Source organism: Larimichthys crocea, chromosome X (assembly GCF_000972845.2).
Source record: "Larimichthys crocea isolate SSNF chromosome X, L_crocea_2.0, whole genome shotgun sequence".
Classification (NCBI taxonomy): Eukaryota; Metazoa; Chordata; class Actinopteri; family Sciaenidae; genus Larimichthys; species Larimichthys crocea.
In genome coordinates, this window is record NC_040020.1 from 16,679,806 (window position 1) to 16,706,599 (window position 26,794).

Below are 26,794 nucleotides of genomic sequence, written 5' to 3' on the forward strand. Positions count from 1 at the left end.
ATCTTTTAAAAACATATTTGTAAAAACATTTTAAATATCTTTATTTGTGAATGTGCTCAAATATTTTTTAAACACAACTTTGTGTATGTTTTTAACATCTTTGTGTGTTTTTAAACACATTTAAATACATTTAAACACATTTTTGTTAAAAAACATCTTCACTTAAAAAAACACAATTTAAGGAGGAGGAAAGAAGACTTCGAGTTTTAAGACGACGCGATGTTTGAAACAAGCGGTATTAAAGAATATGAAGCAGCAGGTAGCAGCTAGCGGTACTGCTAAGACTAAAACAACACAGAGTGTGGATGATTGACACCTGTCACCTGTCGACCAATCAGAGTCAGTAAATCTATTAGTACCGCCCACATTCACCTTTGACCCACCAATGACGATCTAGAATGAAGTAAACCCAAAGGTAGTATATCGCAGCAAGAGGTCACACTTCACTGTCAAAGCCTCTTTGTCTTTATGTAACAACCAGGAGCTTCATGATTGATTCAAACTAATGCAGAGACATAGCAGGAGACATTAGCAGGAGACATTAGCAGCGTTTCTTCGCGCTGAAATAGAACTTTTGACACGAAACAGCAAAGAAGATGTGTCATTTTGTGGATTTTTTTTGCTACTCTTTGGGGGCTAGCTCACCGAGTTTTCATCGCACAGTGATGACACACATATCTTTGTAAGATATATTTTTATTTTTTCCCCCGCCGTGCCTCCCCTGAAGTCCTCTGGCGCCCCCCAAGGGAGGCGCGCCTCACACTTTGAAAACCGCTGACATAGGTAATAGGCTGATTATCATAAAGCCCCCCTAAATGTCGAATGGTAATTCTATTTTCAGTGTTAAATATAAGTAATTTTCACATGCATTGATAAAATGCCATAAGGGATGGAAGAAGGGATGACCATTTTAGAAGAGGGATGATTTTGACCATTTTTCCCCCAGGGGGGATGCCATCCCTCCCCATCCCCCCTAAACTCAAGTACTGCTTGTAAGGACATATTCCATTCAAATGAATAACTGAAGGAATTCGCACTGTGTCCTTCAATGGAAAGAGCCAATGATGTTCTCACAGCAGAAACCGAGAGGGTTCTGTGACAGATAATAATAGTAGCCTCCATGAAAGAGGACCCACTCCCATACATACATGGAAACATAGTCAGGAATATTATATTCCATGGTTGCCTTATTCTAAAAACAAAGGGCCCAAATCTTACACACTGCACCTTTAAGATATTAGGTTAGCGTCTCATGATTTTCTGTTTAAAAGTTAATATTTCTATCCCATTTATTATCTGGCGGGAATGGGTTTCCATAGAGACAGCAGGGGTATGCTCAGGGTGGCCTCAGCGTGTCATCAAGTCACCCTTTCAGACCCACCCACAAAATCCTGGACTGAAAACTGGTGACACTGTTTTAACCGCTAACTCCACATTTCAATAATATATCATTCAAAGTCTTTTCACGTGTTTTTAGCAACTATTTACCAACATATTTTATGTATTTTTAAAGATAAAGAGTTGCCTTTACACAGAATTAAGTGTTTACTTATTCCAAACAATGGGATATTAGGTTAGCATCTCATGATTTTCTGTTTATAAGTTAATATTTTGACCCGATTTATTATCTGGCGGGAATGGGTTTCCATAGAGACCGCAGGGGTATGCTCAGGGTGGCCTCGGCGTGTCATCAAGCCACCCTTTAAGACCCACCCACAAAATCCTGGACTGAAAACTCTAAATCCACATTTCAGTAATATATCGTTCAAAGTCTTTTTACATGTTTTCAGCAACTATTTACCAAAATATTTTATGTATTTTTAAAGATACCTCAGAATTGCCTTTACACAGACTTTAAGTGTTTACTTATTCCAAACAATAAGAAATTAGGTTAGCATCTCATGATTTTCTGTTTCTAAGTTAATATTTTGACCCCATTTATTATCTGGCGGGAATGGGTTTCCATAGAGACTGCAGGGGTATGCTCAGGGTGACCTCGGCGTGTCATCAAGCCACCCTTTAAGACCCACCCACAAAATCCTGGACTGAAAACTCTAAATCCACATTTCAGTAATATATCGTTCAAAGTTACATGTTTTCAGCAACTATTTACCAAAATATTTTATGTAAGTGTTTACTTATTCCAAACAATAAGAAATTAGGTTAGCATCTCATGATTCTCTGTTTCTAAGTTAATATTTTGACCCCATTCATTATCTGGCGGGAATGGGTTTCCATAGAGACAGCTGTAGTGGGAGGAGCGAGGCGAGGACACGATTTACAGAGAAACAAAAGCGGAACCACTGTTTTTCCCCGGTAGCGGCGGACTGTTTCAGCGGGCGGGACGACGGACAACTAGCTTAGTTAGCGGCCGTTGGAAACAAAAAGCCGGACTCAAGTTCCCGGTGAAGCTCGTCCGTGTTTAGTTCCCCACAGCTCAACATCTTCACTTTGAACTGTTGATTCATCTCATCCAGAGGCTGAGACCGCAGCGGTAAAGATGGGAGTGCCGAAGTTTTACCGATGGATATCGGAGCGCTATCCGTGCCTGAGCGAAGTTGTCAAGGAACATCAGGTAGGATGCACAGCGTTAGCCGCAGCGCTAGCTCGGCTAGCCCACGGCTACCAGCGAGCTAAGCGGGCCGTGGAACTTTTATTCCACGGAGCCGACCGATGTTTTCACCTGCTCTCGTGTTGCCAAACACATTTGACTCAATTCTTAATAAAAAAATATATATTTATACAATATAGACCTGCGTTAATTCGCTAATTCCGAGACTAACTATCTTTCTATTTTAGTCTCCTGCCTGTAGTTCCACATTTTAACGGCGAACATAAGTTAGTAACCGTGTTGGCTGCCGCCTTTGTCGGGCAAGAACTTTCCAAACCACAATAAACCCTCACAGTCAGCTGACGGGCTAACTTCACGCTAACCACAGCTGAACAGGGGACAGTTGTTGTCGTCACCCAGCGGACATTTACCGCCCTTCACGGTGTTTGCGAAGTTGTTAAAAATGTCAACAAACGTGTCGTGAACCTAAAACGTTAGGTGACACTTGAGGGAGGCGTTATACTTAACGTTATACTTAGTCACTGAGGCTACTTGAGCGGCACTAAAGTTGACTTTAGTGACCTAGTTTCCTCTAGTGAGGAGGATAGTGTTTCAGTGCTGGAGCAGGAGTTTCATCAGCTGGACGTTGCCCGGTGTCACTCTCATTGCGTAGACAGTTTTCATACGTGGGTTGGGAACGTTCAATGCCAGAAACTTTACTTATGATAACATTTGGTTTAGAAATGTGTTGTATCCGCTGCTGTGGTACTCCAAAACACACACTGCCCCTGTGCACCTCACTGTTAAAGACATGAGTCTGGAAGAACTCTCTAACATGTTATCTACATTATTCTTTGTTCTCTGCTCAGATTCCAGAGTTTGACAATCTCTACCTGGACATGAACGGGATTATCCACCAGTGTTCCCACCCGAATGACGAGGACGTTCACTTTCGCATTTCTGAGGAAAAGATCTTCGCCGACATCTTCCACTACCTGGAGGTTCTCTTCAGGATCATCAAGCCCCGCAAGGTGTTCTTCATGGCGGTGGACGGCGTGGCACCGAGGGCCAAGATGAATCAGCAGAGGGGACGGAGATTCAGGTAGAGGGTCGAGATGCAGCCTGGGTCGACTCAGGTCAGGTGACCCGGCTCCTGACCTCTCTGCCTGGTTTTGTTATGAATGGGCGAACACGTGCTGCTGTTAGAGCCCCTGGTTTACCAACACCTTATTGTTGTTATTGAATTATTATGGAATGATTATTACCCCACAGAAGATATTCATGAAAACACAGAGCCGTCTCACCTCCTCCCAAACACAACTGTAGTTAATAAAGCACATTTTTTAACATGTTATTTGTTTATTTATCTGATTAAGATCATAACACAGCTATATTTCTACAGTGTCTGGTCTAATCTCTAAAAATGATGATGATGTGCTTATAAACAGACCAGAGCTCAAATGCAGCATTTGCTTTCGTGCAGACTGAAAAAAACAGATGACTCTGAATTTGACCTGCTCTCTTTTATATCTGTGTGTCTGTGTGTAGGTCTGCCAAAGAAGCAGAGGACAAGATAAAAAAAGCTTTGGATAAAGGAGAAGTACTTCCTACAGAGGCTCGCTTTGACTCCAACTGTATCACCCCTGGTAGGAGTTCTCTAAAGTGCTCATGTTAAAATACTAAAGAAAGAGTTTGAATTCTATTTTAGTCTATTTATGATCCTTTCAGGGTTTGTTTCAGAACCTGGAAAGTTGGTTCCCAGCTGGAACCAAAAAAATAAGGCAGGCTGAAGTGTGAACTGAAGTGGGAGTATCATATTTGACAGGTTTTTGTGTGGCACCCTCCGTTGATGACTCGTCCTTGACGACAATGGTTGAAAATTGTTTCTCTAGATAGCACCAAGGTTCCAAGAATTTTGACAGGTACCTGGGAACAGTCAATCACAGCTAATAACAGCTAATCCGGTGTAAAAACACAGATCAATGAACCCATCAGTACAGTTTGTGTGAATGCACCCTAAAACAGTTTTAGTGTCATGTGACTGCTTATTACAGTTACTGCAGTGAAGTTTAGGCAGTGTGGGCATTTTTTTGTTACTCTTATTATCAGTGAAATGATGAACATGTTTTATACAGTGCTATCATATCAGATATCAATTAAACACACTCCCTTCTTCCAGGCACTGAATTTATGGTGAGACTCCAGGAGCAGCTCAAGTATTTTGTCCACAGCAAGCTGTCCACTGACAGGCTGTGGCAGAACGTCAGAGTCTACCTGTCTGGTCACGAGGTGTGTTTTCAAGAATGGACGCTGCCATTTGGGCTTGTTGGTCAGCGTTGCTTGTACTAAGTGTGTGTTTCATGTCCTTACAGACTCCAGGGGAGGGAGAACATAAAATCATGGAGTTCATTCGCTCTGAGAACTCGAAGCCGGGTCACAACCCCAACACCCGACACTGCCTGTATGGCCTGGACGCTGACTTGGTATGGCTCAGATGAAGATCTACATTATTTAACTCAAACCTCTCCAGATGCTCACACTGTGGCTATCTCTCTCTCTCTCTCTGTTGTAGATAATGTTGGGTTTAACCAGCCACGAGCCAAACTTCTCACTGCTCAGAGAGGAGGTCCGCTTCGGGGGAAAGAAGTCCCAGAAAAGGTTCTTTAATGTTTGTTTGTTTTTTTTTGTTTGTTTTGTTTATACCTGTTCTGTTCTTTGTCTTTTATGAACTTTACTTCTCTTCCAGGATAACAGCGCCAGAGGAGACAACTTTTCACTTACTTCACTTGTCTTTGATGAGGGAGTACATCGACTATGAGTTCTCTGGGCTGAAGGTGAGACATGTACACGTACACACACACACACACACACACACACACAAAATAAGAAATGAGCAGCACAGTGTTGGTGGTTTCTTGTCTTCCTCGTCTTTGATTGGAGACTCCATCTGATCTGTATTGTGGTTGTCTTTCAGGAGCACATCGGTAGTGATTATAACTTGGAGCGAATAATAGACGACTGGATTCTAATGGGCTTCCTCGTGGGAAACGATTTCATCCCTCACCTCCCTCATCTTCACATCAGCCACGATGCTTTGCCGTTGCTATACAAGACCTACATCAGTGTTCGGCCCAGCATGGGGGGTAAGACACAAATGAACTGCACTAAATCATATTTATTTTATGTATATTTATGTTTGATGCATGTTTTAAAAAAACAAAAAAACTGAATCCTGTTTTTGTACCTCAGGTTATCTGAATGAGAACGGCCATCTAAACCTCCGAAACTTTGAGAAATATCTGGAGAAACTTTCTGAGGTGAGACAACACCGTGAAGCTGCCATGTTTCTAGTGCATGACTCGGCTCGGCCTGGCTCTTTGTAGGTCTTCCATGGTCAAAAGTTGAGGATGGTACCTGGTGTTTAGTTAGTTTGTTTTTGGTATCACTGTGGTTGAGCTTCCGTATGAGCTGAGCTGATAAACTGAGCGAAAACATGACAGACCTCAGACTGGTCAGAGAGAGTCATCACACATCCTGCACTCTGACCACAAATCAATTCAAGCAGAAGCACAGAACATTGTGTCAACAAAGTGCAGACATTCTGTTTGAATGCTGATGAAAGGATCGAAAAAGATGTCCTTTATTGGTCCTTGCTGAAGATGATATCATGGTCTCATCATGACGATCAGCTAAAATATCTTGCCTATATTGAGTGTGTACTATCTGCAGTAGAAAACAGCTTTACGAAAAAAAAAATGTTACCAAAATTGAGTGGAAACACAGCATTATTGTAAATGATTCAGTGAAATCAGAAAAATCAGAAAACACAACTTGGATACAATAACACAAAATATGAAGAACAGGCGCACGTGTAAAAGTTTGGTGTGCAGAGACGTTTGTCAGAGGGGAAATTAAATGAATGATGACACGATGGCGTGTATTGAAGAAAGCACCTCTCCTGTCTTTGCTCCAGTTTGACCGGGAACATTTCAGCGAGGTGTTTGTGGACTTGAAGTGGTTTGAGAGTAAAGTCGGTAACAAGTATCTGAACGAGGCGGCAGGACTGGCAGCAGAAAAGGAAGCTGCCAACAAGAAAGAGGTAAGTCATTCTGTACACACACATGCACACACAGTAACATTCATTGTTTACATGTACAGCTTCAGTCACGTATCCCTGTAATTAACATCCTGTGTGTGTGTGTCTGTGTCTGTGTGTGTGTGTAGGACTCTGCCCTCTCTCTGGCTGCTCTGACCTCATCAGAGAGACTGATCACAGAAGGAAAAGGCGATGACGATGAGGAGGAGGACGACATGTTTGAAACAGAGTTCAGACAATACAAGCGCACCTACTATATGACCAAGATTGGTGTGGACGTGGTGTCAGAGTGAGTGTATATACACACACACACACACACACACACACACACACACACACACACACACACACACACACTGCATAAAGAACACAAAGCTCTCTGATATAAAAGTAGATTCTGGAGAAAGTCTGTATTATTCCAACACATCAAACACCACGCTGAGGGAACCTGCATGTGAGGCCAAAAAGTTAGCATTCATTATCATTAAAGGTCCACCACACAAAGTCGAATTGTTCTGGACAGCTAGTTTTTTTTTGTTTTTTTTTTTAGTCTGCTGACCCTCAGCAGGTCACCTTAAACTTTTACAGATCAGTTTGTAATGTTTGTGTTCTTGTCTCATTTGCAGTGACTTTCTAGCATTGCAGGCCAAGTGTTATGTGGAAGGAATCCAGTGGATCCTCCACTACTACTACCATGGGGTTCAGTCGTGGAGCTGGTGAGGACTGACCAGAGGAAGTCTTCTTCTATTTTTAAATCCCATTATAATATAATAATAATAACCTTTATGAAAATGTCTCTGTAGGTACTACCCCTACCACTACGCCCCCTTCCTGTCTGACGTCAGGAACATATCTGGGTTAAAGCTGACCTTCGACCTGGAGAAACCCTTCATGCCCTTTCAGCAGCTGTTGGCTGTCCTGCCTGCAGCCAGCAAGGAGCTGCTGCCTGAGTCTTACAGGGTAACACACACAGTCTCTCTCAGCAGTACATGTTGGGCTTCATGTAAGATCCAATCATGAAATAATAAAGTTGTTTGGGATGTTTCAGCCCCTGATGACCAGTACGAATTCACCCATCATCGAGTACTACCCTCTGGACTTTAAAACCGACCTGAACGGCAAACAGCAGGAGTGGGAGGCAGTAGTTCTAATTCCCTTCATAGATGAGGTACACACACACACACACACACAACAAATAAAGTCACGGCTATGTTAAAAAGGCACACACTCATTAACAGCTTACGTGTGTGTTTTAACAGAGGTGCCTACTAGCAGCCATGGAGCCCTGTAATGACAAGCTGACCAAAGAAGAGAAGGCCAGGAACCGTCACACAGAGTGTGCAGTGTACACATACGACCAGGACGCAGACTTCACCTTTCCCTCCACCCTGCCTCAGCTCTTCCCTGACATCATCCACTGCCATGTCAGGTGGGTAACACACCCACACTCACACACACGCACACGCACGCTTTTGTCAGATATGTTTCTAAAGGCGTCATGTTCTTTTGGTCGTCATTTGGTTTGGATGTTTGCTACATGTAACTGTTCTCGGTTCAGCTTTATGTGTTAATGTTGTCACACACACACACTGCAAAACCTCACGCTGCACATGAACTGTTACAGGATAGCCAACATCCCCATGGACGCCTGGCACGTACCGCTGGGCCACATCAGCAGACCTGTCGACCGCTCAGCTCTGTACTTCTGCGGCTTCCCCACACTGCAACACATCAGACACAAGGTGTGTGTGTATTGTGTATTCTAAAACACAGAGCACCTGCTAAAATTCCTCACTCTTGTTGTAAATGTAAGAATGATGTAGAAATAGTTGCAGCTTTTTATGGCATCTCTGTCTCTTGTCATGTAGTTTTACAAGAAGAAGCTTGGTGTAGTCGTGTTCCAGCAGAGCAGCCGAGGGGAGAACACCATACTGGACATCTTCCCCAGCAAAGAAGAAGTGGTGGGTGTGACTCTGATGAAAAGAGTTTAAAAAAATATTTAATGTGGATTATATCTAAATATCTTGAGTTAGATTAACAGAATACAAAGCTTTCCTTCTTTTTTTATGACTAATAATCACGTCAATGTTGTCATTATTGGCACAGTACCAATTCTTACTTGATGCAAGTGACCTTTAGAGAAGAAAAGTCACATGATCTCTACCGACAGATCAGTTTTACTAGTTTTTCCCTCTCTTCAGGTGTGTGACAACGTCGCTTCACAAGTACTGGGGAAGTCAGTGTTTGTCAACTGGCCTCATCTGGAGGAAGCTCGCATCATCGCAGTGTCAGATGGAGACGTCAAGTAAGAATCAGCGCTGAGCCTTCACCAGTGATAATGTGTTGAATGAGCGTGGGCAGGTTTTACACCGCTATCGATGAGTGAAGTCATATGTTTTAGTCCCTGTGATTCATTGGGAAACATTCGATCAGTCACTTAGAACTGAAATGAAAAGATTATGTTGATGGGGGGAAAAAAAACACACTCCCTTGAGAAGTCTGTAGATTATCGTAGGGCGTACCACCAGGGTGCCAAATTCTACACAAAGTGGCTTCAAGATGGTGAAAGCTGGCCACTAAAGCATGAAGCAGCAGTTCCAAGTGTTCCTGTTTCACAGATTTTGTCTCGAGGAGCCTCCTGGTGTGCAGAGAGTGTACGACAGACCATCCACACCCCCTCCCACCAAAGTCACCTGCCTGTCTGACAAGGAGAAGAAGGACTGGGTGAAGGACGTCCAGGGACTCACTGAACAGTAGGACAACAACTAAGCAACTGTTTTAAACCATATTCTCATTATTGAAGAGCATGTGTCTCGTGTCTTAGTGGCTAAGAGACCTTTAACGCCATCGTAACATAAACCTATTTCTCAAGTGAATTTTTTTTCCACAGTTTCTTGAAGAGGAAAGGCATTGTGGTGAACGAGACGGAGGTGGTTTTGTACGGCCAGCTGCTGACAGGAAGAAAATATGTGCCCAAAGCCAACGGGGTAGTGGAGTTAGAGAAACAGTGGGCCAAGCAGGTCCTTCCTTTTGCCAATCAGACCGTGGTTAAGGTACAGGACATGTTTACACGTCCAGAAAGGAATACGCCTGAGATGTCACATTAACCGACGTCACCTCACTCACATTTCCCTTCATCCTCCTCTCAGGACATAAAGGCCTTTTACTCGTCTCTGACCTGCTTCAAGAGCTTAGACGAGCTCTTTCCTCCAACAACCACCGTCTTCATGGTGGGGAACCCTTACTACGGTGCCACGGGAGAGGTATGTGATCAGCTTCCTGCTTCAAGCCTGGGGGAGATGTCCAAGATCTAAGAAACAGACTTCCAAATGTGTTCTTTATATTTGAATAGCAGCAGTAACCCTTCAATAAAGATATCATCTCTCACACACAAACAACTGAAGAGAAAACATGTCAACGAAAAGTCTTCATTTTAAGATTAAACCTAAAACAGCTGCCAAAATTAACACTGTGCTTGGACATGAGGAAGCAAGGGAAGGAAGTGATTTAGAGAAGTCTGGGTCCTCCTCTTGGCTCCTAGCAGTGAAGTAAACGAATCATTAATATTAAATAACTGATGAAGAGAGTGATTGATTTTGTTCTGATTGTGTCTCCCTGTGTCTGGGATCCCTTTCTCAACAGGTGCAGGACTCTAGTGATGTCATCAAAGATGGCCGAGTACGGGTGGTCTTTAACGTGCCACATGAACCACAGCTGGAGAACTTGATCCAGAATCAACATGTAAGATACACACACACACACACACACACACACACACACACATACACATACAGAGTGTGTGAAGACGTTCAGTTGAGTTGTCGTTCTGACGGAACTGTCCTCACGTGTACGTACTCTGTGTCTTTTTGTAGAAGTACTGTGTGAAGTACAGTCCTGGTTATGTTCTGGCATCTCGTCTTGGCATCACCAGCTACCTCGTGTCCCGCTTCTCAGGAAGCATCTTCATCGGCAGAGGCTCTAAGAAGAAGTAAGTGTTACAGATACACTTGTTGCTGTTCTGCATTCATTTCTTTCTGTTTTTTAGATGTGTACAATGTGTCAACAGTGTTCTGTTAAGAACAACATTTGTTCTCCTTGGTTGTGTGCAGTCCCTGTGGAGAGCAGAGAGCCAACGTCGGCCTGAACCTGAAGTTTAACAAGAAGAACGAGGAGGTTCCTGGATACACTAAGAGGACTGAGAAGGAGTGGCTCTACTCTGTTGCTGTGGAGGAATTACTGGCTGAATACCTGGACAGGTAAAATAAAATAAAATAAATAAAAATACAGAGTGAGAACATCAGATCGTCTACCACCATGTGATGTGATGTCTTTGTTTTCATAGGTTTTCTGAGGTATTCAACAATGTGTCCAGAAACAGCCACGATGATGTATTCTATGAAGATGACATCTGGCCTGGCCTGGACCAGAATGGGTACAACACACACACACACACACACACACACACACACACACAGATTGTTATTTAATCCCTTATCCGTTTATTAATGATGATGATCTTGACGGATACCTCACAGGGCGGAAAAAGTTGCTGAAATCACTTCGTGGTTGAAAAGTCACCCAGTCAGCTCTGTCAGCAGGACGTCATGTGACCTACAAGTGCTGGATTCTGCAATCGTGGAGAGGATAGAAGAGGCTGTGGAGAAGGCCAAGGTGACTGTGAGACACACACACACACACACACACACACACACACACACACAGACTTGATCGTTTTTGTCTTTTCTTTTCCTCTCAGGTGAAGAAGAGCACCAAGAAAGTCCGTGTGACCGTCAAACCTCATCTCCTCTTCAGGGTGAGCGCTCACACGCTTACAGCCTTACAGTCAGTTAAGTGGAAAGATAAATGTTAACGTGTTAAGAAGTGAACGTTTGTGTTTGCGTTGTGTTGCGTTTGCCTGTAGCCCCTGGAGCAGCAGCAGGGTGTGGTTCCAGACCCGGATTCAGAGTATCGACTGTTTGACAGAGTAGTGAACATCAGGGAGAGCTTCACTGTCCCCCTGGGACTCAGAGGAACAATCGTTGGCATTAAAGGAGGTGAAGACACAGTTTTATTTCTTAATTCAGCCTCCGCACTGTTCACATGCAGGTGTTTGATATAAAAGGAGAACACACACACACATCTAAATCTAGTTTTATTGTTTGTGGCTTCAGCGGAGCGTGAGGCCGAGGTTCTCTATGAAGTGCTGTTTGACGACGAGTTTGCTGGAGGTCTCAACATCAGGTAAATAAACAGCCGTCAGTCCACACAAACACTGATTTGTGAGCGGACATGTGACCTTTGTCGTTGTCCTCAGATGCACGTCGCCGCGCGGTTACCGCCTCCCTCCCTGCGCTCTCATTAACCTCTCCCACGGAGCCCGAGTGGATCACACCTCCCACAAACTCACCGCCATTGTCAAACCTCAGCCGGCCACAGCCACGAACTTCAACTCGCAGCGGCAGCTGAGTGGCCTGAACCACTCTCCACGCTCTCCCTTCATACCTACACAGGTATGCTGAGTCTTCCTGTTGTGTCTCAGAGGACTTAATGTGCCCTCTAAGACTCTAACCTCCTTTTTTCTCCTCCTGTAGCATAACAACAAACACGGTGTGGTGAAGGCAGCCACCCAGGGCAGCAGGAACTCTCCCTCTAAAGGTCTCATCCAGAAACCACAGGGCAAGGTGAGTTCAGGGTCACATGTTCACACCTCTATACCATGTGACCTTACAAAAACATTTCCAACTTCCTGTCTGTGTCTCCACTTCTTCATTTAGGGTAAGGAGGACTACAATGCTGTGTGGCAGTCTCTGCAGAGCTCCGGTCCTCCTCAAAAACCTCCTGCCCACTGGCACAGTAATGTAAGTGTGTGTCAGGCACAGTAACCAATGAAAGATTACAACAGTGGAAGTGACTGTGTGTTGTTTCCAACTATAGGATGGACCTTCCCAACAGGGCGGGAACCAGCACCTCAACAAACCTGTGAGTACACACCTGCGCGTACACACACACACACACCAACATACACCAACATGACACAGACTTAATGTTTATGTGTGTATGTTGTATTTATGCACATGTGTGTACTCTGCAGAACCCAGCTGGAGGCATCCGACTGCTGAAGAAGAACGAAGAGCCTTTCCCCTCACAGAACACAGCCGATAAGGTACACACACACACACACACACACACACACACACACACACACACTCTTTCATGTCTGACAGTGGCAGGTTCTGTTCTGTCCACATTGTAAACGAACGCCTCCGTCTCTTCACATATTTCTCTCACTTCAGGGGACGACTGAGTTCGAGGACCTGATAGCCAGTCTCAAGATCTCCAAAGGTAGCCAGCAGACGCCACCCCCTCCTGCTCCTCCCACCAGCCAATCAGACGGTCCATTGTCTCCGCAGTCCTTCGCCATGGTTAGCGCCGCAGTTGTCTTGTTATGCAGAAGTTACAACATTTTTTCCTAAATAACAGCTCATATTGTGATTCAGAGTGCAGTCATTGTGTTGATGTGTGTCTCTGTAGAAAGGAACCCTGGTGCTGAAGGAGATGCTAAAGATTGACGGCACTGGAACAGGAAGTCCCTCTTCCCAGGAGACGAGTGGCGCCTCCGGTGGCCAGCAGCACAACAGGAGAAGATCGTCCAAGAAACTAGGTATGTGACCGATTTACCGAGAGAGCAGGTTTGCAAACGGAGGAAGAGAACTTCATCCTTTCGTCTGTCTCTCCAGCAGCCAATATGAACTCCCCCCACGGTGACGTGCCCGCGATGGCTCCTCCCACCTCAGCCAACCTGTCCAACGCCGTGCTGAGCAGCAAGGTGTCAGAGCTGGCCTGTGTGTGTGTGGGCTTAGGGATGGCTCCACCCGAGTTCAGCTTCATCGGCAACAGACAGGTGACAGCACGGGAAGAGTGTTTCTCTACATTTTTCCACTGCATGTCACACACCGTCTAGAAGTGCGTATGTGTGTGTGTGTGTGCCTCTGCAGGGTGTAGTAGTGTGTCAGGTGAAGCTGTCCAATGGGCTGATGGTTCACGGTCCACAGTGCCAATCAGAAAATGATGCCAAGGAGAAAGCTGCCTTCTTTGCCCTCCAAAGACTGGTAACACACACACACACACACACACACATTCACACAGGCTGCTCATGGCTGTTCTACAGTAGACAATGATTGAACATCCCAGAAGCTTCTCTCTGCTTTGCTCCATGGAGAATACACAGCTGTTCTTTGTTTGACAGACGCTGTGTTAAGCAGCACAGAGCAGATCGAGCTGGCCTGAAGTCAGACACGGAAACAGCACAGAGAATCCAGCTGATTTTCAAAATAAAACACCCCGTGCAGACTTCTGTTCGTATAAATAGCCGAAAGGGAAACAAGGGGAACTATGTAGCCTGTTTATTCATGGCAGAAGCACATAAATCAAGGAATAATGACTAAATCTGAGAAAGTTAACAAAGTCCAAAAACTCAAATCATCCGTGTTTAACAAAATGTCCCACAGAGGACAACGATGTTTTATTCCATCTCATTTACAGAGGCTCTTAATCACAGCTATCGACCGTATATTTGTTTATGAATACATCATAAAGCTCAGGACGGATGTTTACACTCAGTCACAGATCCATGAGGTGCCTGAATGTTTGCCTAGACTCTGACTTGACTCGTCACTTCACTTTTAATAATGTCTTGAAACATGTTGAGTGTCCAGCTAAAGCTTCTCTGTGTGTGTCCTGTCCTGTAGAACTCAGTGGGATCAGGCTTCCCCCTTGGACCTCCTCTGTATCCAGGAGTGGGTCAGATAAGACCCCCACCCATGGGACCCATGGCGTCTGTCTTTAACCAACAAGGTCAAAAACTCTTTCATCTCATTTAATTTGTCTGTTTCTGCTTTGATATTTTTTTCCTCAGTCGTCATGTGACACAGATTGTCTCGGCATGAATAAATTCATTTTATTTTTATGTGCTGGTGTCTTCTTTATTCTTTCCAGGTGGTCTGCTGTTGCCTCCCCAGGGTTACGGCCCGGCCCCTCTCTGGGGGATGACGTTGCCTCCTCACCACCACCAAAACCACCCATTCTACGGAGCTGTGGGAACCTTCCCTGGCGCAGCCCGCCACCAGCCTGCAGCAGCAGCTCCGCCGATTGGCTCACACAACCAGTTCATCCCACTTCAGGTAGGCTTGAGTCTGAGCCGTCTTGTTGTGGTTTTTCCATTTGTGCTGCTACAGTCATAGTGACCCAGCTCTCTCCGCCTGTCCTCTGACCCCGACAGGTGACTAAGAAGCGAGTCTCAGCCAACAAGAAAAACCAGGACACTCGGGAGTTTTACAGCGCCGCCCAGACTGTTTCCAGAAACCAGTCGCAGAGAGCCCAGAACCAGTCCTCTGGCCAAACGCACGCTCAGAGCGGTAAAGTGGACCAGCCACACCAACACACCACCAACAGCAACCCCTCTTCAACCAGTCCCGGACTAGCAGACGGCACTACCACGACGATGGCAGCCCCACACACGCCTCCTCGACAGAGCATGCCAGCAACGGGCCACACCCCTGGCTCCGCCTCCAAGAGGAAGCACAGGAAGCTGGCCGTCAACTTCGAAGCTGCTAAAGTGTCTGAGTGATGAGCTGTTGTATGTGTGTCTGTTTGTGCATGTGTGTGTGTGTGTCTGTCTTCTTTCACTGTGCTGTCTGACTTTAACACCTCCTCACTCTGTTGTGGAACGTTGTTCCCAGTGTGTTACTGGTGAACTGGACAAAAGAGCAGGGTGCATTCTGGGATGTGGCTATAGCTCTTTTTATTTTCTTCTTCTTCTTCTTCTTCTTCTTTCCTTAAAGACGCAGACTCACTCCTTTTTAATCTCTGTTCAGTTAAAACAATCAAACTGTTGTAGCATATTCGAGTACAGGAAAGGAGGGAGTCGGCCGAGGCTTGCTCAAATGTGATTGGAGCACGTGTTGAGATGTATCGCGGTCACATGGTGTGGAGGGTCTTGGTTAAACCTCATCAGTCAGGTTTGAATCGTGGTTCTCAGGGACGTGTAGCCACGAGAAAAGCCCTCAGTACAGTGTGAAGTACAGCGAGCTTGAATGCAAACAGTGTGACAGGAGGTGTTGGCCTTTTTTTTGGGGGGGGGGGGGGGGGGGGGGCTGCGGGGGGGGGGGTGCTGGTGTATTAATAATATTATTATTAATAAAAACAGTCCTTCTATCAGGGCTGTCAGCGGTGTTAATCGGGCCAACAGTGATTCATGTTTCTCATGTTTTTATTTAACGACACCGCCAAAGTAAAGAATGAAGGCACACACAGAATTATGACAAGTGTCACACACACACACACACACACTGAGCTGTGTAACACCAGCACATAACCAGAGTCAAACAGTGTCCATATTTGTCCGTTTTTATTCTTCTAACTAACCGGACCTCACAGCTGTACATTTGTGAACCCGTACACTGCCAGAACCCTGAAGCAGCTGGATCACACAGAGTCCATCTTCCAGTTTTTAACCAAGCAGCTCCGGCTGAGTGTGGCTGCTTTTACACAGGTACGATAACACAGAAGAAAAAAACTTTATTTCTATATTTTTGCTTCTTCTGATGGATTTTATAAACGGCTGAGATCAGACCTCAGTTTCTTGTGAATATGGGAGCTCACACGTTATAACAGTGTGTACTCCTGGCATCTTGAATTGGAAATTTCTTTAGTTTTAACGTGTCCCTTGTGGTGTTTTAGTTCTCATTGACCACACAGACAACTTTATCAATTATTCTCATCAGTTATCTGAAGGGAATATTGATCTTATGTTTGTATCTGTGTAAATGCAGCTGAGCAGAGTTGTGACTGTGTCATAGAGGAACACTGATCCCGGTCCTGGTCCTCGTCAGTGTTTCTCTAAAGCAGTTTGACGGTTTTAAATTCTTGGCTTTATTGTACACACACCTGGACTTCCTTACACAAACATACACACACAGATAGTCTCTCCATTTTAAACATTTCTTTTTCAGTGTATGGATTTTATGGATACCCTTTTTATAGTCCATCTTTGGTCTTTTGTAAGCAATCTGAATAATTCTTGTTTCAATAATGTTTGGTGGAGCTACAGAGGTGGAACAGCTGTAGCAACTAGTGAAGTGAATTTCCTTTGTCCTTGTTTTGTGGGACAGTGCGTACAGTATGTTTTGGTGTGTTTGTTTTAAGGCTCATGTCCTTAACGCCGATCCTGTGACTCCGGTCTTGACGGCTCTGGTGCAATAAGGGACGTTTTAAAACATTTCAGAAATGAAGCACACCTGTTGTGTACCTGTATTTTTGTTTTGTTTTTTTGGAACTGAAACATAATGGAGAATTCTCAATATGAAGAGATATTGATTGATTCAGGAATGTGCTGTACATATCCATTTAATTAAAGTGAATCTTTTGTTACGACGTGGCTGTTGCTTTTTTATTTTGCGGTCCAGTGTGTCCGCACACCACAGGTCCTCCTCCATGTCTTTACAGTAGCCCTGAATGGACAAACTAAACTCTGGCTCTAGATAGGACTTTGACCATACTTTCTCCTTCACGTTAGGAAGGAGAGGGAGAGGTGAGGGGGTTGTAATCAACAACTACACCACTACGTGTCACTAAGTCAAGTTTTGGGACATTTTACCTTTACATGACACCATAGACAGATTACAGCAGGAAAAACTGGATCTGAAAAGACTTTTGATATTTGAAGTGGGTAGAAATACGTGAATGATATGTATAAATAACAAACACTGCCCCGGGTGCTTTAAGGTTAAAGAGTGTTCAAACAAAAAAATAAAATTTGCTTTTTTTTTTAACTTAAATCCATACGTCTAACCAGAAAGTCTTGTGTTTTTTAAATGAGATAAATATGTAAATTAAAATGAACTTTAAAATCCAGACCATGCTGGACGAAGAAACAACCAAATCTGGTTGAATTCAAAAGGAATAAAACACGTGCTCTGTCCAGTAGCCTGACCTGGTGTGGTACTGTATGATCATTTTATGTGCTGCAATTCTGTTTGTGCATTTAGTTTTTTTAGTTAGTTTCTCATTTACAATGACCACCTCATCAAGCTGCAGCGACAGTAGGCAAGTTGATAAAAGATACTCAAACATAGATAGTCCTACAACTTCACAATCTATACAGTATACACAACAACAGAGAATTATGTTCTGCATAGTCGCAGTGATAAGAAATGAAATGAAATGATAACAGGATGACGTGGTGGAGTTTTAACATCTTTGCAACTTGTTCCAGTCAGTAGGAGGCAGACTGAAATGAGTAACAGCCAAAGGAGGTGCAGACTTTTGGAATGACTGCACTGATTAATTTGCTAGAATTCATGGGATGCAAATTGCTCATTTGAACTTGGACTTGTCATGATGTGGACCTGTTTGAACACCTGTCCGTCAGAAAGTTGAATTCAACTGGAAAACTTCCCGAAAAGAGAATTAAAACCAGCTGAATTAAAACCAGCAATTAAACAAGTCTGCAGCTCTGACATCACCTCGGCCACACGTCATCTTTCTGTCTCCATGACAACGACTGATGCCTGTGCACATGTGATGGAGATCATATACAGTAAATTGATTTTGTGTGTACAGCAGCTGTTGAGTAAAGTGTAAATGTGTGTAATCTTTGATTGGCTCAATTCCTGATGTGTGTCATACAGACACACACACACACACACACACACAGCTGAGTCACTACAGGTCACACCATCTCGACCCAGAGCACAATTACAACCATAACCATCTGACATAGTTGCATCAACTTTATGCATTTATTTGCAATTTTAGACACAAAATAATGAATATAAACCTCTGCAAACAAAATTAATTTTTCTATCTTAGTTTTATTTATGACTATTCTTCCACCATCTTCCACCATGTGTATTGCATGCTGCTGTAACAAGTGAATTACACCGTGTGGGATCAAGTCAAGCATTTTTATTACGTGAGTTAATATTGCATGATGTATAAAGTGTTTCTACACTGTTTTAATTGTTACTTCTTCACTTCACCACTGCAAATAAAATGTATTCAGCCATTTGGAGCCTTCAATATGATGTACCAGGTAAAGGCCAGAAAGTATTTTTTGACCCTAATGCCCTCTCATTTATAAATATTTACATTTTTGTACGTTGATATAACTTATCTATTTCCAGTGAATGAAAAGTGAAGCTAAAGTGGGTGCAATGTTGTTTTTTTCAGGAAGCAAAGGCACAACTGGCACAGTGCCAGAAAGGGTAAAGATAAACAAGACTCTATTACACCTTTAAATCAAGATAACTTAAAAATAAAATACAGACATGTGCATGAATCTAAAATCTAAATCTCTAAAGAGTCCAAGTCAAAGTTTAAAGACATATTTTATATATATATATATATATATTCATATCTATATATATATATATTGCTGTCTAAATGCACTTTTGAACACAACTCAGGTCATTCTATTCACCCGGCATGCACACACACAAGGATTTCTTCACTGTGCGTTGCTTCATCGATACTTTATCAGTCTCGGGACATTTTGAGTGAACTTTTCATGGTATAATAATTCTCAGTAGACATTTGGACAACACTACTAAATGCTCACCACACTATATAGTGGACTATATGGTGAACAATGAGTGATTGTAGGCACAACACAAATCCTCATCCTGCCCCAGTGATAAAAGCTAATGAATGAAACCATGACAAAATATGGCGCTGCTCTCTCAATCTGATGACATCATTCAGAGCCAAAGTCTGCACTTTCGTAATCAGGGTTGGAGTCGCGGTATCAAGCTCCTACCCCATTCTCAATCGTTAGCATCCTCTCCTAAAACTTTCCTCTTTGCCACTAATTTTTTGGTGAAGGACAATGAAAGAGTCACCACATTAAAAAAAAACACAAAATAAGACATTTATTCAGTGAGCACCAGTCAGTCAATACAAACGTTCTTTTTGTTTCAACAGTAACAGAATCAGACATCAGGAAAACTAAACTCTTCAAACATTGTGTGCCTTTTAGTCGGGCCTATCTCATCTTTACATGTCAATCAACGTTCGGTGAGAGAAAAATCATTTAGTGTGTGTCATACAAAATCTACCTCTACAGAGTAAAAAACAAACACACACGTATATGTACATGTTCCAACTTCATCAAAAGTGAACTCGCTAGATTTCTCACACTGTGTCAGCAGAAAAACTGATTTAGACGATTTTAAATCTTTATTACAGTATTAATGTTCGCCAATTAGTAATGTGTGTGTGTGTGTGTGTGTGTGTGTGTGTGTGTGTGTGTGTGCGAGGGGGTATCTTTTATGACTAATCTCTGTTTATATGTGAAGATTCGTGATCTTAGTGGTAACATGTTTTTTTTTTTGGTCAATTTCAACCAGTTTTTGTCTTTTCAGTTCATACATGATGCTGTGATTAGTGGACTCATTTACATACAGTGTATTTACATGTAAAATGTGACATGTGTGAACACCCGTCAGAGATCAGTGTTTTCACATGTTCACACTGGTCACATTGTGCTCATACTTCAGAGGTGTTTCTTATTGTCAACAAGTCCAATAAAAAATACTGTTTGTGAGTGTGTGCGTGTGTGTGTGTGTGTGTGTGTGTGTCACAGTCTAACAGATCTTCCTCTATGACCGCCATTGAAAACAATGTTGATTCATGAACACACACACACACACACACACACAGTAACATGTCCTGCTGCCACAAATACTCACTAAAGCACCATTTTGTGTATTAATCCACCACTGAAAATAGTCCCTAACAGATACACTATTTCCACTTGTTTGAGAGACATTTGATGAAAACTAGTGAGCAGCTGAACACTTTTTAATTGTTTATATCTGTGACATATCAAAGACAGTGTTAAAGTATAAAGAGATGCACTAACACGTGGTTACTTTTTGATTTTGTTTCATGGCACTTGTTGACAATAACAGAAACGTAGAAAGTCACCAGCCTCATCCTGTATCCCGAATGAGTCACATCTGATGATTTTCTTTCTCACATAAGCTGCAGTGTGAATATAGTCTGTCTGCAAAAACAACACTTGGTTCTAAACTACAACACTGTCATGTTCAGAAGTGAGACTAAAAAGATGTGATGAAGACTACAGCACCTTGTTTCCCCGCAGAGGAAACTCGACAGGTTTGTATAAGAATTGTTTGGTGAGTTTCCTTCAGTTCATACTTTATATTTCACATCACAGCTAACCATGCTTGTGTATTTAAAATTCAATATATTTTTCACTGTTCTGAACGGCCAATGGTTTCGCACAGTACTGAACATCAAGTCGACAGAATATTGTTGTGAGGTAATGTTAACACGCTGAACTGTCACCATGCAACAGAAACATGAGAGTGAAACATGTGATGTTGGAACCAGAGGCTGCATGAAGTGAAGGAACGTCTAAAAGGTGAAGGATCAAACACTGCTGCGGTCTGTACCCCTGAACACACACATTTTGTCACACATGTTGTCACATGTTCATAACGTACATAATCTAGACTGTGTTGCAACATCATTAAGTGTTGGAACCAAACAAAGTGAAACTCAAATGTGTGTGTGTTGTGCTCATTTGTCTGTGCTGCTTCTGCATGTGTGTGTTATCTGTATGTATGAACAGAAGTGCCTTTTGTGTGTGTGTGTGTGTGTGTGTGTGTGTGTGTGTGTGTGTGTGTGTGTGTGTGTGTGTATGCATTGTCTCTTCTATGCCGCGATGTTATCACGTGTGTGTATGTGCCTGTATGTGTTTCCCATTAAAATGTGTGTCTCACGTTCTACTCTGCTCTCTCAGCATGCCTGCATGTGTGTGTGTGTGTGTGTGTGTGCGTGTGTGCATGTGTGTTTCCTCTTCAGGTCCTCCTCAGGTGTGTGCTCCCCACATACGTGTTCTCTATGCACAGCACTATGTAGTGGTTGGAGCATGAGCGGGTGTGTTGTCCCAGCAGTCGTCCCGTCTGCAGCAGCGCAGCCTGTCCCGTCACCGCCATGTCGGCCGTCCTCCACGCCTCGCAGTAGTTCGTCGTCAGGCGGATGCCCAAGGTGTTGGAGCCGTGCCACACCATCTTCTCTGGCCTAAAGGGGGCAGTGAAACACTTAGTGAGTCCAAAAAAACACAGGTCTTGTCTCCTGACACGATCACACATCTTTTCTGTTCATCTTCATGACCTTTTGTCTTCAGGATTTCTGAACAGAGATAAACAACACAGCTTTAATCATTCACTCAATCAAATCAAAGAATCAATAACTAATGGTGCACACGCTGTAAGCAAGCGCACCCTTTGCCCGGCTAGCTCAGTTAAACTCTGAGTAGTACCTCAAGCCTGGGAAGTGATCTCTCTTTGTGTTTACACTATGATAATACACAGTGCAGCAATATGGACTATGGTCTTAAAGGAATTATTTGACTCATGACTCAAGTACCAATCAGGAAGAATGACACCCGGCTGGGGCGGCTGTGGCTCACAGGCAGAGCGGGTCGTCCACTAATCAGATGATCGGCGGTTCGATCCCCGGCTCCTGCGGTCTGCATGTCGAAGTGTCCTTGGGCAAGACACTGAACCCCAAATTGCTCCCGAAGGCTGTGCCATCGGTGTGTGAATGTGTATGAATGGTTAGCTCCACAAACTGATGAGCAGTTGGCACCTTGCATGGTAGCCAATGCCATCAGTGTATGAATGTGTGTGAATGGGGTGAATGAGATATGTAGTGTAGAGCGCTTTGAGTGGTCGGAAGACTAGAAAGGCGCTATATAAGTACAGTCCATTTACACCCAGAATTTACTAGTAATTTACTTATTCTCTCAAATAAAAGAAGTTGAGGACAGCTCTTCCTGTAATGTCCTTTCCTCAAAACAATGAACACGGCAGTCTGAAAAGTTCCCTCACACAACACACACACACACACACATGCTCACCATGCTGAGTCAGTCATCACATCACGTCCGTCAAAGGAGTAGATGGGTGTGGACGGGTTGAAAGTGCCTCCGTTCCCAGAGAAGATGGACATCCAGCTGTTGAACAACACCTCCCCCTGAGTGGAGAAAAGAGAGCTGAATCAAGCATGTGGCGACAGCTGAGTGGAACTTTAACCCTGTAGGAACACATAGTGTTTTAAGCCCAAGTGATGAAAGCCCCATCAAAGGATGCAGAAAAAATGTTCTGCTCACCTTGAGATTAACCACGGGCATGTCGTTGCGGTCCACCTTCCTCACGATGGTTGCCAGGTCCTGGAGATGTGAGGATAGGAAGGCCCTGTATGTGGCTGTGAGCCCCATGGAGCGAGCCTGCTGGTAGCACTGGAAGTCTGCCCCTCGGATGCCCCGCATGTCCCCTTTCAGTGGAGCGTTCAGTGCTACCAGATGGAGCTGGAGACAAACACGACAGATCAGATACAGGAGTTAGACCGGTGCTGGGCCAAGTCATTTAGCCATCTGGTTCTGGTAACAGGCATATCGTACACAAATTGACAAATTGTTGTGTCGTTGTTCCACCACGAGCCTCCAGAACAGCTTCAGATGTTCTTCATGAACTCTACTGGAGAGATGAACCATGTTCTTCTAAAACATATTCTCTCACTTGGTGTTTTGATGATGGTGAAGCAGTCTAAAGCTTTGCTCCAAAATCATAATGTCTTATAAAAACCACAAAAACATCAAAATAATCCCAAGAACCTTTTCGGTGTCCAATAGGACCTCCCAAAGAATGTCTTCAACATTTTAACAACTAGAATCCCCAAAACCCTAACATCAGGGATGTAGTGGTGGGTAAACGCACGTAAACGCCGTTTACCCACCTCCAGATTTTTGGAAATAGCGTTTACGAACCTCTAAATATAGTTTACGCACCTCTAAATACAGTTTGCGCACGTCCAATCATAGTTTATCCACCTCTACGTACAGTTTACGCACGCATGTCTCTTGTTTTATAAACTACAGATATTAATAACGCTTTCCCGTTATTTTTCAATTGCCTACAACTAGTAGATCCTGCAAGCATGAGTTCTTGTGGGTTTTATCACTGCGTAGCCTATACGCGGGAGCGGGGTGTTGACAAGGCATTTTTCTCTTTATTAAGATTTAATAAACCTCAAACATGCGTATTGTGTATCTCGAATTATGACTGATACAGAGTAGAGACCTCAGGGAACCCTTGTCACACACAAACATACATACATGCATTCACACACATACAAGTACACACACATGCACATTTACAAACACTCATACACACACAATCCTATGTGTCAGAAAAGTTGTTTCATAAAATACACATCGTAGCCTCCTTGCGTCATGCTTGCGTCGACTATGAATTGGCCCTTACAACGTCGTGGTCCCCCGATCCCAAAATGTATAGTTTACCCACCTCTTTTTTTACCACTACATCCCTGCCTAACATTATACACCTCCTAAAGGAAGGCGCCTTTCTGTCACCCAAGGACACCTTACAATAACTAAAAGTAGACAGCAATGGCTTTCATAACATGACAAATGGCTTTCATAACTCTTAAAGTACTACAGAACCTCCTCAATGACCATTAGAACCTCCTAAAAGATATCTTGAATATCATCAGCAACAAAAGGGATCACAAGACGGAACCTATTAAAAACCCTAGAACCTTCTTTAGGTCCTCAGAATAATGTACTCACGTGTGCGTAAAACCCAACATAAAGTGTGTTAGTAAAGCTTGACTCTTCCTTTGATCCACCCCATGTGTCTAAACGGTATGTGTTGGTTGGTATATGTAAGGTGTGTTTGTTATGCTCACCCCAGGTACAGCGTTGAAGGTCTGTGGTAGAACATTATAGATGGGCTGATATCCTCGACTGCCCTCTTGAAGCTCCTGTTCAACAAACACATGAACGAATATGTTGAGTTATGAATGTGAGGATGTTTTTAAAGATCACAGCTGAACCTGGTCTTATCAGATTTGGTATTGTGTGTTAATCTTCTGTCAGTGTGCGAGAACCTGGCTGTGGGCCCTGTGTGGTCTGCTCCATTCTCCAGGTCTGCTGAGGGCCTGAGCCGCCGCTGATGTGGAAGGTCCACTTTGGATCAACTCTCCGAGCTGAAAGAGAGACACACACGCAGAGCCAGGTTAAGAGCTTTGAACCAGAGTTGAGTGTGGTACTTCTTGTGTCCACACACACAATACACACCTGGATCTTGCGCCAGCCATTGCGTGTTCTGATGTACAGCTCTCCTCCCTTCTCAGACACGTAGACCAGGGTTCCTTCTGCAGCCCGGTGACTCTCTCTGTTCATAGCATGGACTGTCTTATAGATGGTCACCTGAATGAACACAGCATGACAGCGAGCCTTCAGCCTGATGCTGAGCCTTCAGGATACTCAGACAAGGTTGTATTTGTTATTTATTATAGTTATATGTGTTATTAAGATAAATAATGTAAGAATAAATCAGACAATAGGATCCAAGAAACTTTTAAAGGCAGGGGTGAAGTGTGCCTGGCTCAGTAGCAGGTACCTTACCAGGTTTGCATATCCTACAGCTCCTGGTGGGCCGGGAGGACCAGGAGGTCCGGGGATATTGACAGCTAATGACGACACATCAGAAATGAACAGATACAAGTCAGTTAGAAACATACATAAACATGATGTCTGTAACTTTTATGGCCTTCACACACATACCCGATCCATATGCCGGTGCAGGTCCCGGGGGTCCAGCAGGGCCAGGTGGCCCTCGAGGACCAGGACGTCCAAACCCAGGGGCTCCAGGTTGACCCGGAGGACCAACAGGTCCTTGAGGACCCACGATGGACTCACCTTTTGGACCCTGCAGGATTACATGAACAGCAGTGTTTTATTCAAGATGATCGTTTTCAAATAGATAATTATTATTATTATACTCATTATTAGAACTCACCACAAGTCCTGACCTTCCAGGCAGTCCTGGAGGACCAGGCAGCCCACTGTCACCCTTCTCTCCCTTTTGGCCTTGGTATCCCTGATCACCTCTAGCACCCTGATCCACAAAAAGATCAACCACATGCTGCTTAAAGGGAAGTTCAGGAGTGTGAATAAATTAATCAAAACAACATGCTGAACGACACTAAAACGCTGTGTTGAGCTGAGAGGAACTGTTCATAACTCCGAGCCATTAGCATGAGTTGAATCATCTGTTGATGTTAGTGTGTAATTTTATTTGGACTTCAACCAGATCGATCAGTACTCACCACGATTCCATCTGGAAACACGGGTGCTGAGAAAGAAAAGGTTCCTGCAGTCAAACAACATGTTTTTTAAAGCAAATCTGTTGAAATCGAATAGTGTTAGAGGAAGTCAGTTGTCGTAAAGGTCCTACCGGCTGTGCCTGGATCTCCAGGTTCTCCCACATCTCCTTTGTCTCCTTTATGTCCTCCTGTCAATTGGTCCTACACACACAAACACACACATTAACATTACATGGATGCCAGCATGTTCATGTGATCGCAGACAAAAAATGGACAGATGCAGACTGCTGAAAACACAGATTGAATTATTCAAGCCAAACATGTTAAGAACATGTTAAAAAAGACACAGATGTCAAGAGTTAAATCAGCTCAGCAGAAACACGTGTTTAAGCACATACGTCTGGACTGTCAGGGTTAAATACAACATGTTACACAGTTGACGAACTTGGTTTTAATGGGAGAATGTTTTGACCACACCTTAATCACACCAATTTTGAGGACCTTAACAAATCACAGATTTGCATGAAACTGATGCATGTGTAGTATGAGGATACTATCAGGGCATCCATATACTCATAATACATATTCCTGACTTTGAGTTTCAATAATTAGGTCGGCAGTAAAAGATATGATGCTCTCATGTACATTTAACCATCATAGTGTCATTCATGTTCATGCATGTATGGAGGAGCCCTTCACCACACCCAAAACCTAAACAATGACATTTTGAAGACACAAGGAGCCAAATTCCAATCAGAATGCTTTCAACAAGTCTTCGTGACAAGGTTGTAAAACAATTCACTTTAAAGTGTTGCCAAAAATGTATTGAATTTGCACAGTTTAGATAAGAATGTGTATAATCTTTCCACTAGTTTGCTTGATTGGAATTCAGCAGAGTAGAAACATCACCAGAGGCCACAGGAGAACAA

At 43.5% G+C, this 26,794-nt stretch overlaps 2 protein-coding genes across 9 annotated transcripts in view; one reads left to right on the forward strand and one right to left on the reverse strand.

The window, feature by feature from the left end:
* The first annotated feature begins 2,305 nt into the window (after positions 1 to 2,305).
* xrn1 (5'-3' exoribonuclease 1) lies at positions 2,306 to 17,082 on the forward strand. 2 transcript variants are annotated; one of them, XM_010743616.3, is made up of 41 exons: positions 2,306 to 2,575; positions 3,421 to 3,653; positions 4,100 to 4,197; positions 4,731 to 4,840; positions 4,924 to 5,034; positions 5,124 to 5,209; positions 5,298 to 5,385; positions 5,526 to 5,694; positions 5,801 to 5,868; positions 6,525 to 6,650; positions 6,776 to 6,936; positions 7,274 to 7,363; positions 7,451 to 7,607; positions 7,696 to 7,815; positions 7,907 to 8,076; positions 8,272 to 8,389; positions 8,516 to 8,608; positions 8,849 to 8,952; positions 9,266 to 9,400; positions 9,538 to 9,700; positions 9,797 to 9,910; positions 10,290 to 10,388; positions 10,520 to 10,635; positions 10,757 to 10,903; positions 10,990 to 11,079; positions 11,183 to 11,318; positions 11,404 to 11,460; positions 11,569 to 11,701; positions 11,819 to 11,888; positions 11,962 to 12,157; positions 12,239 to 12,328; positions 12,422 to 12,505; positions 12,582 to 12,626; positions 12,739 to 12,810; positions 12,941 to 13,069; positions 13,179 to 13,308; positions 13,385 to 13,548; positions 13,643 to 13,756; positions 14,396 to 14,501; positions 14,643 to 14,827; positions 14,926 to 17,082. In XM_010743616.3, the coding sequence occupies exons 1-41, from the start codon at positions 2,501 to 2,503 to the stop codon at positions 15,271 to 15,273; spliced, it is 5,100 nt and encodes a 1,699-aa protein (XP_010741918.2). In that variant the 5' UTR covers positions 2,306 to 2,500; the 3' UTR covers positions 15,274 to 17,082. The 2 variants fall into 2 exon arrangements, with proteins under 2 accessions (XP_010741918.2, XP_027138852.1); XM_027283051.1 differs by having other exon boundaries at positions 13,388 to 13,548.
* A 2,897-nt stretch (positions 17,083 to 19,979) lies between these two features.
* Positions 19,980 to 26,794, reverse strand: part of col15a1b (collagen, type XV, alpha 1b) — a 44,282-nt gene continuing 37,467 nt past the window's right edge. For 5 of the 7 annotated variants that reach the window (XM_027283540.1, XM_027283541.1, XM_027283539.1 and 2 more), the window contains 11 exons: positions 25,997 to 26,066; positions 25,869 to 25,912; positions 25,559 to 25,657; positions 25,324 to 25,468; positions 25,165 to 25,229; positions 24,835 to 24,966; positions 24,645 to 24,743; positions 24,444 to 24,518; positions 22,846 to 23,043; positions 22,594 to 22,709; positions 19,980 to 21,752 (listed from right to left, as the gene is read on the reverse strand). In XM_027283540.1, the coding sequence (XP_027139341.1) occupies positions 21,530 to 21,752; positions 22,594 to 22,709; positions 22,846 to 23,043; positions 24,444 to 24,518; positions 24,645 to 24,743; positions 24,835 to 24,966; positions 25,165 to 25,229; positions 25,324 to 25,468; positions 25,559 to 25,657; positions 25,869 to 25,912; positions 25,997 to 26,066 (1,266 nt within the window). In that variant the 3' untranslated portion in view covers positions 19,980 to 21,529. The remainder of the gene's footprint in view (positions 21,753 to 22,593; positions 22,710 to 22,845; positions 23,044 to 24,443; positions 24,519 to 24,644; positions 24,744 to 24,834; positions 24,967 to 25,164; positions 25,230 to 25,323; positions 25,469 to 25,558; positions 25,658 to 25,868; positions 25,913 to 25,996; positions 26,067 to 26,794) is intronic. The other 2 variants (XM_019268887.2, XM_027283542.1) reach the window with 1 other exon arrangement.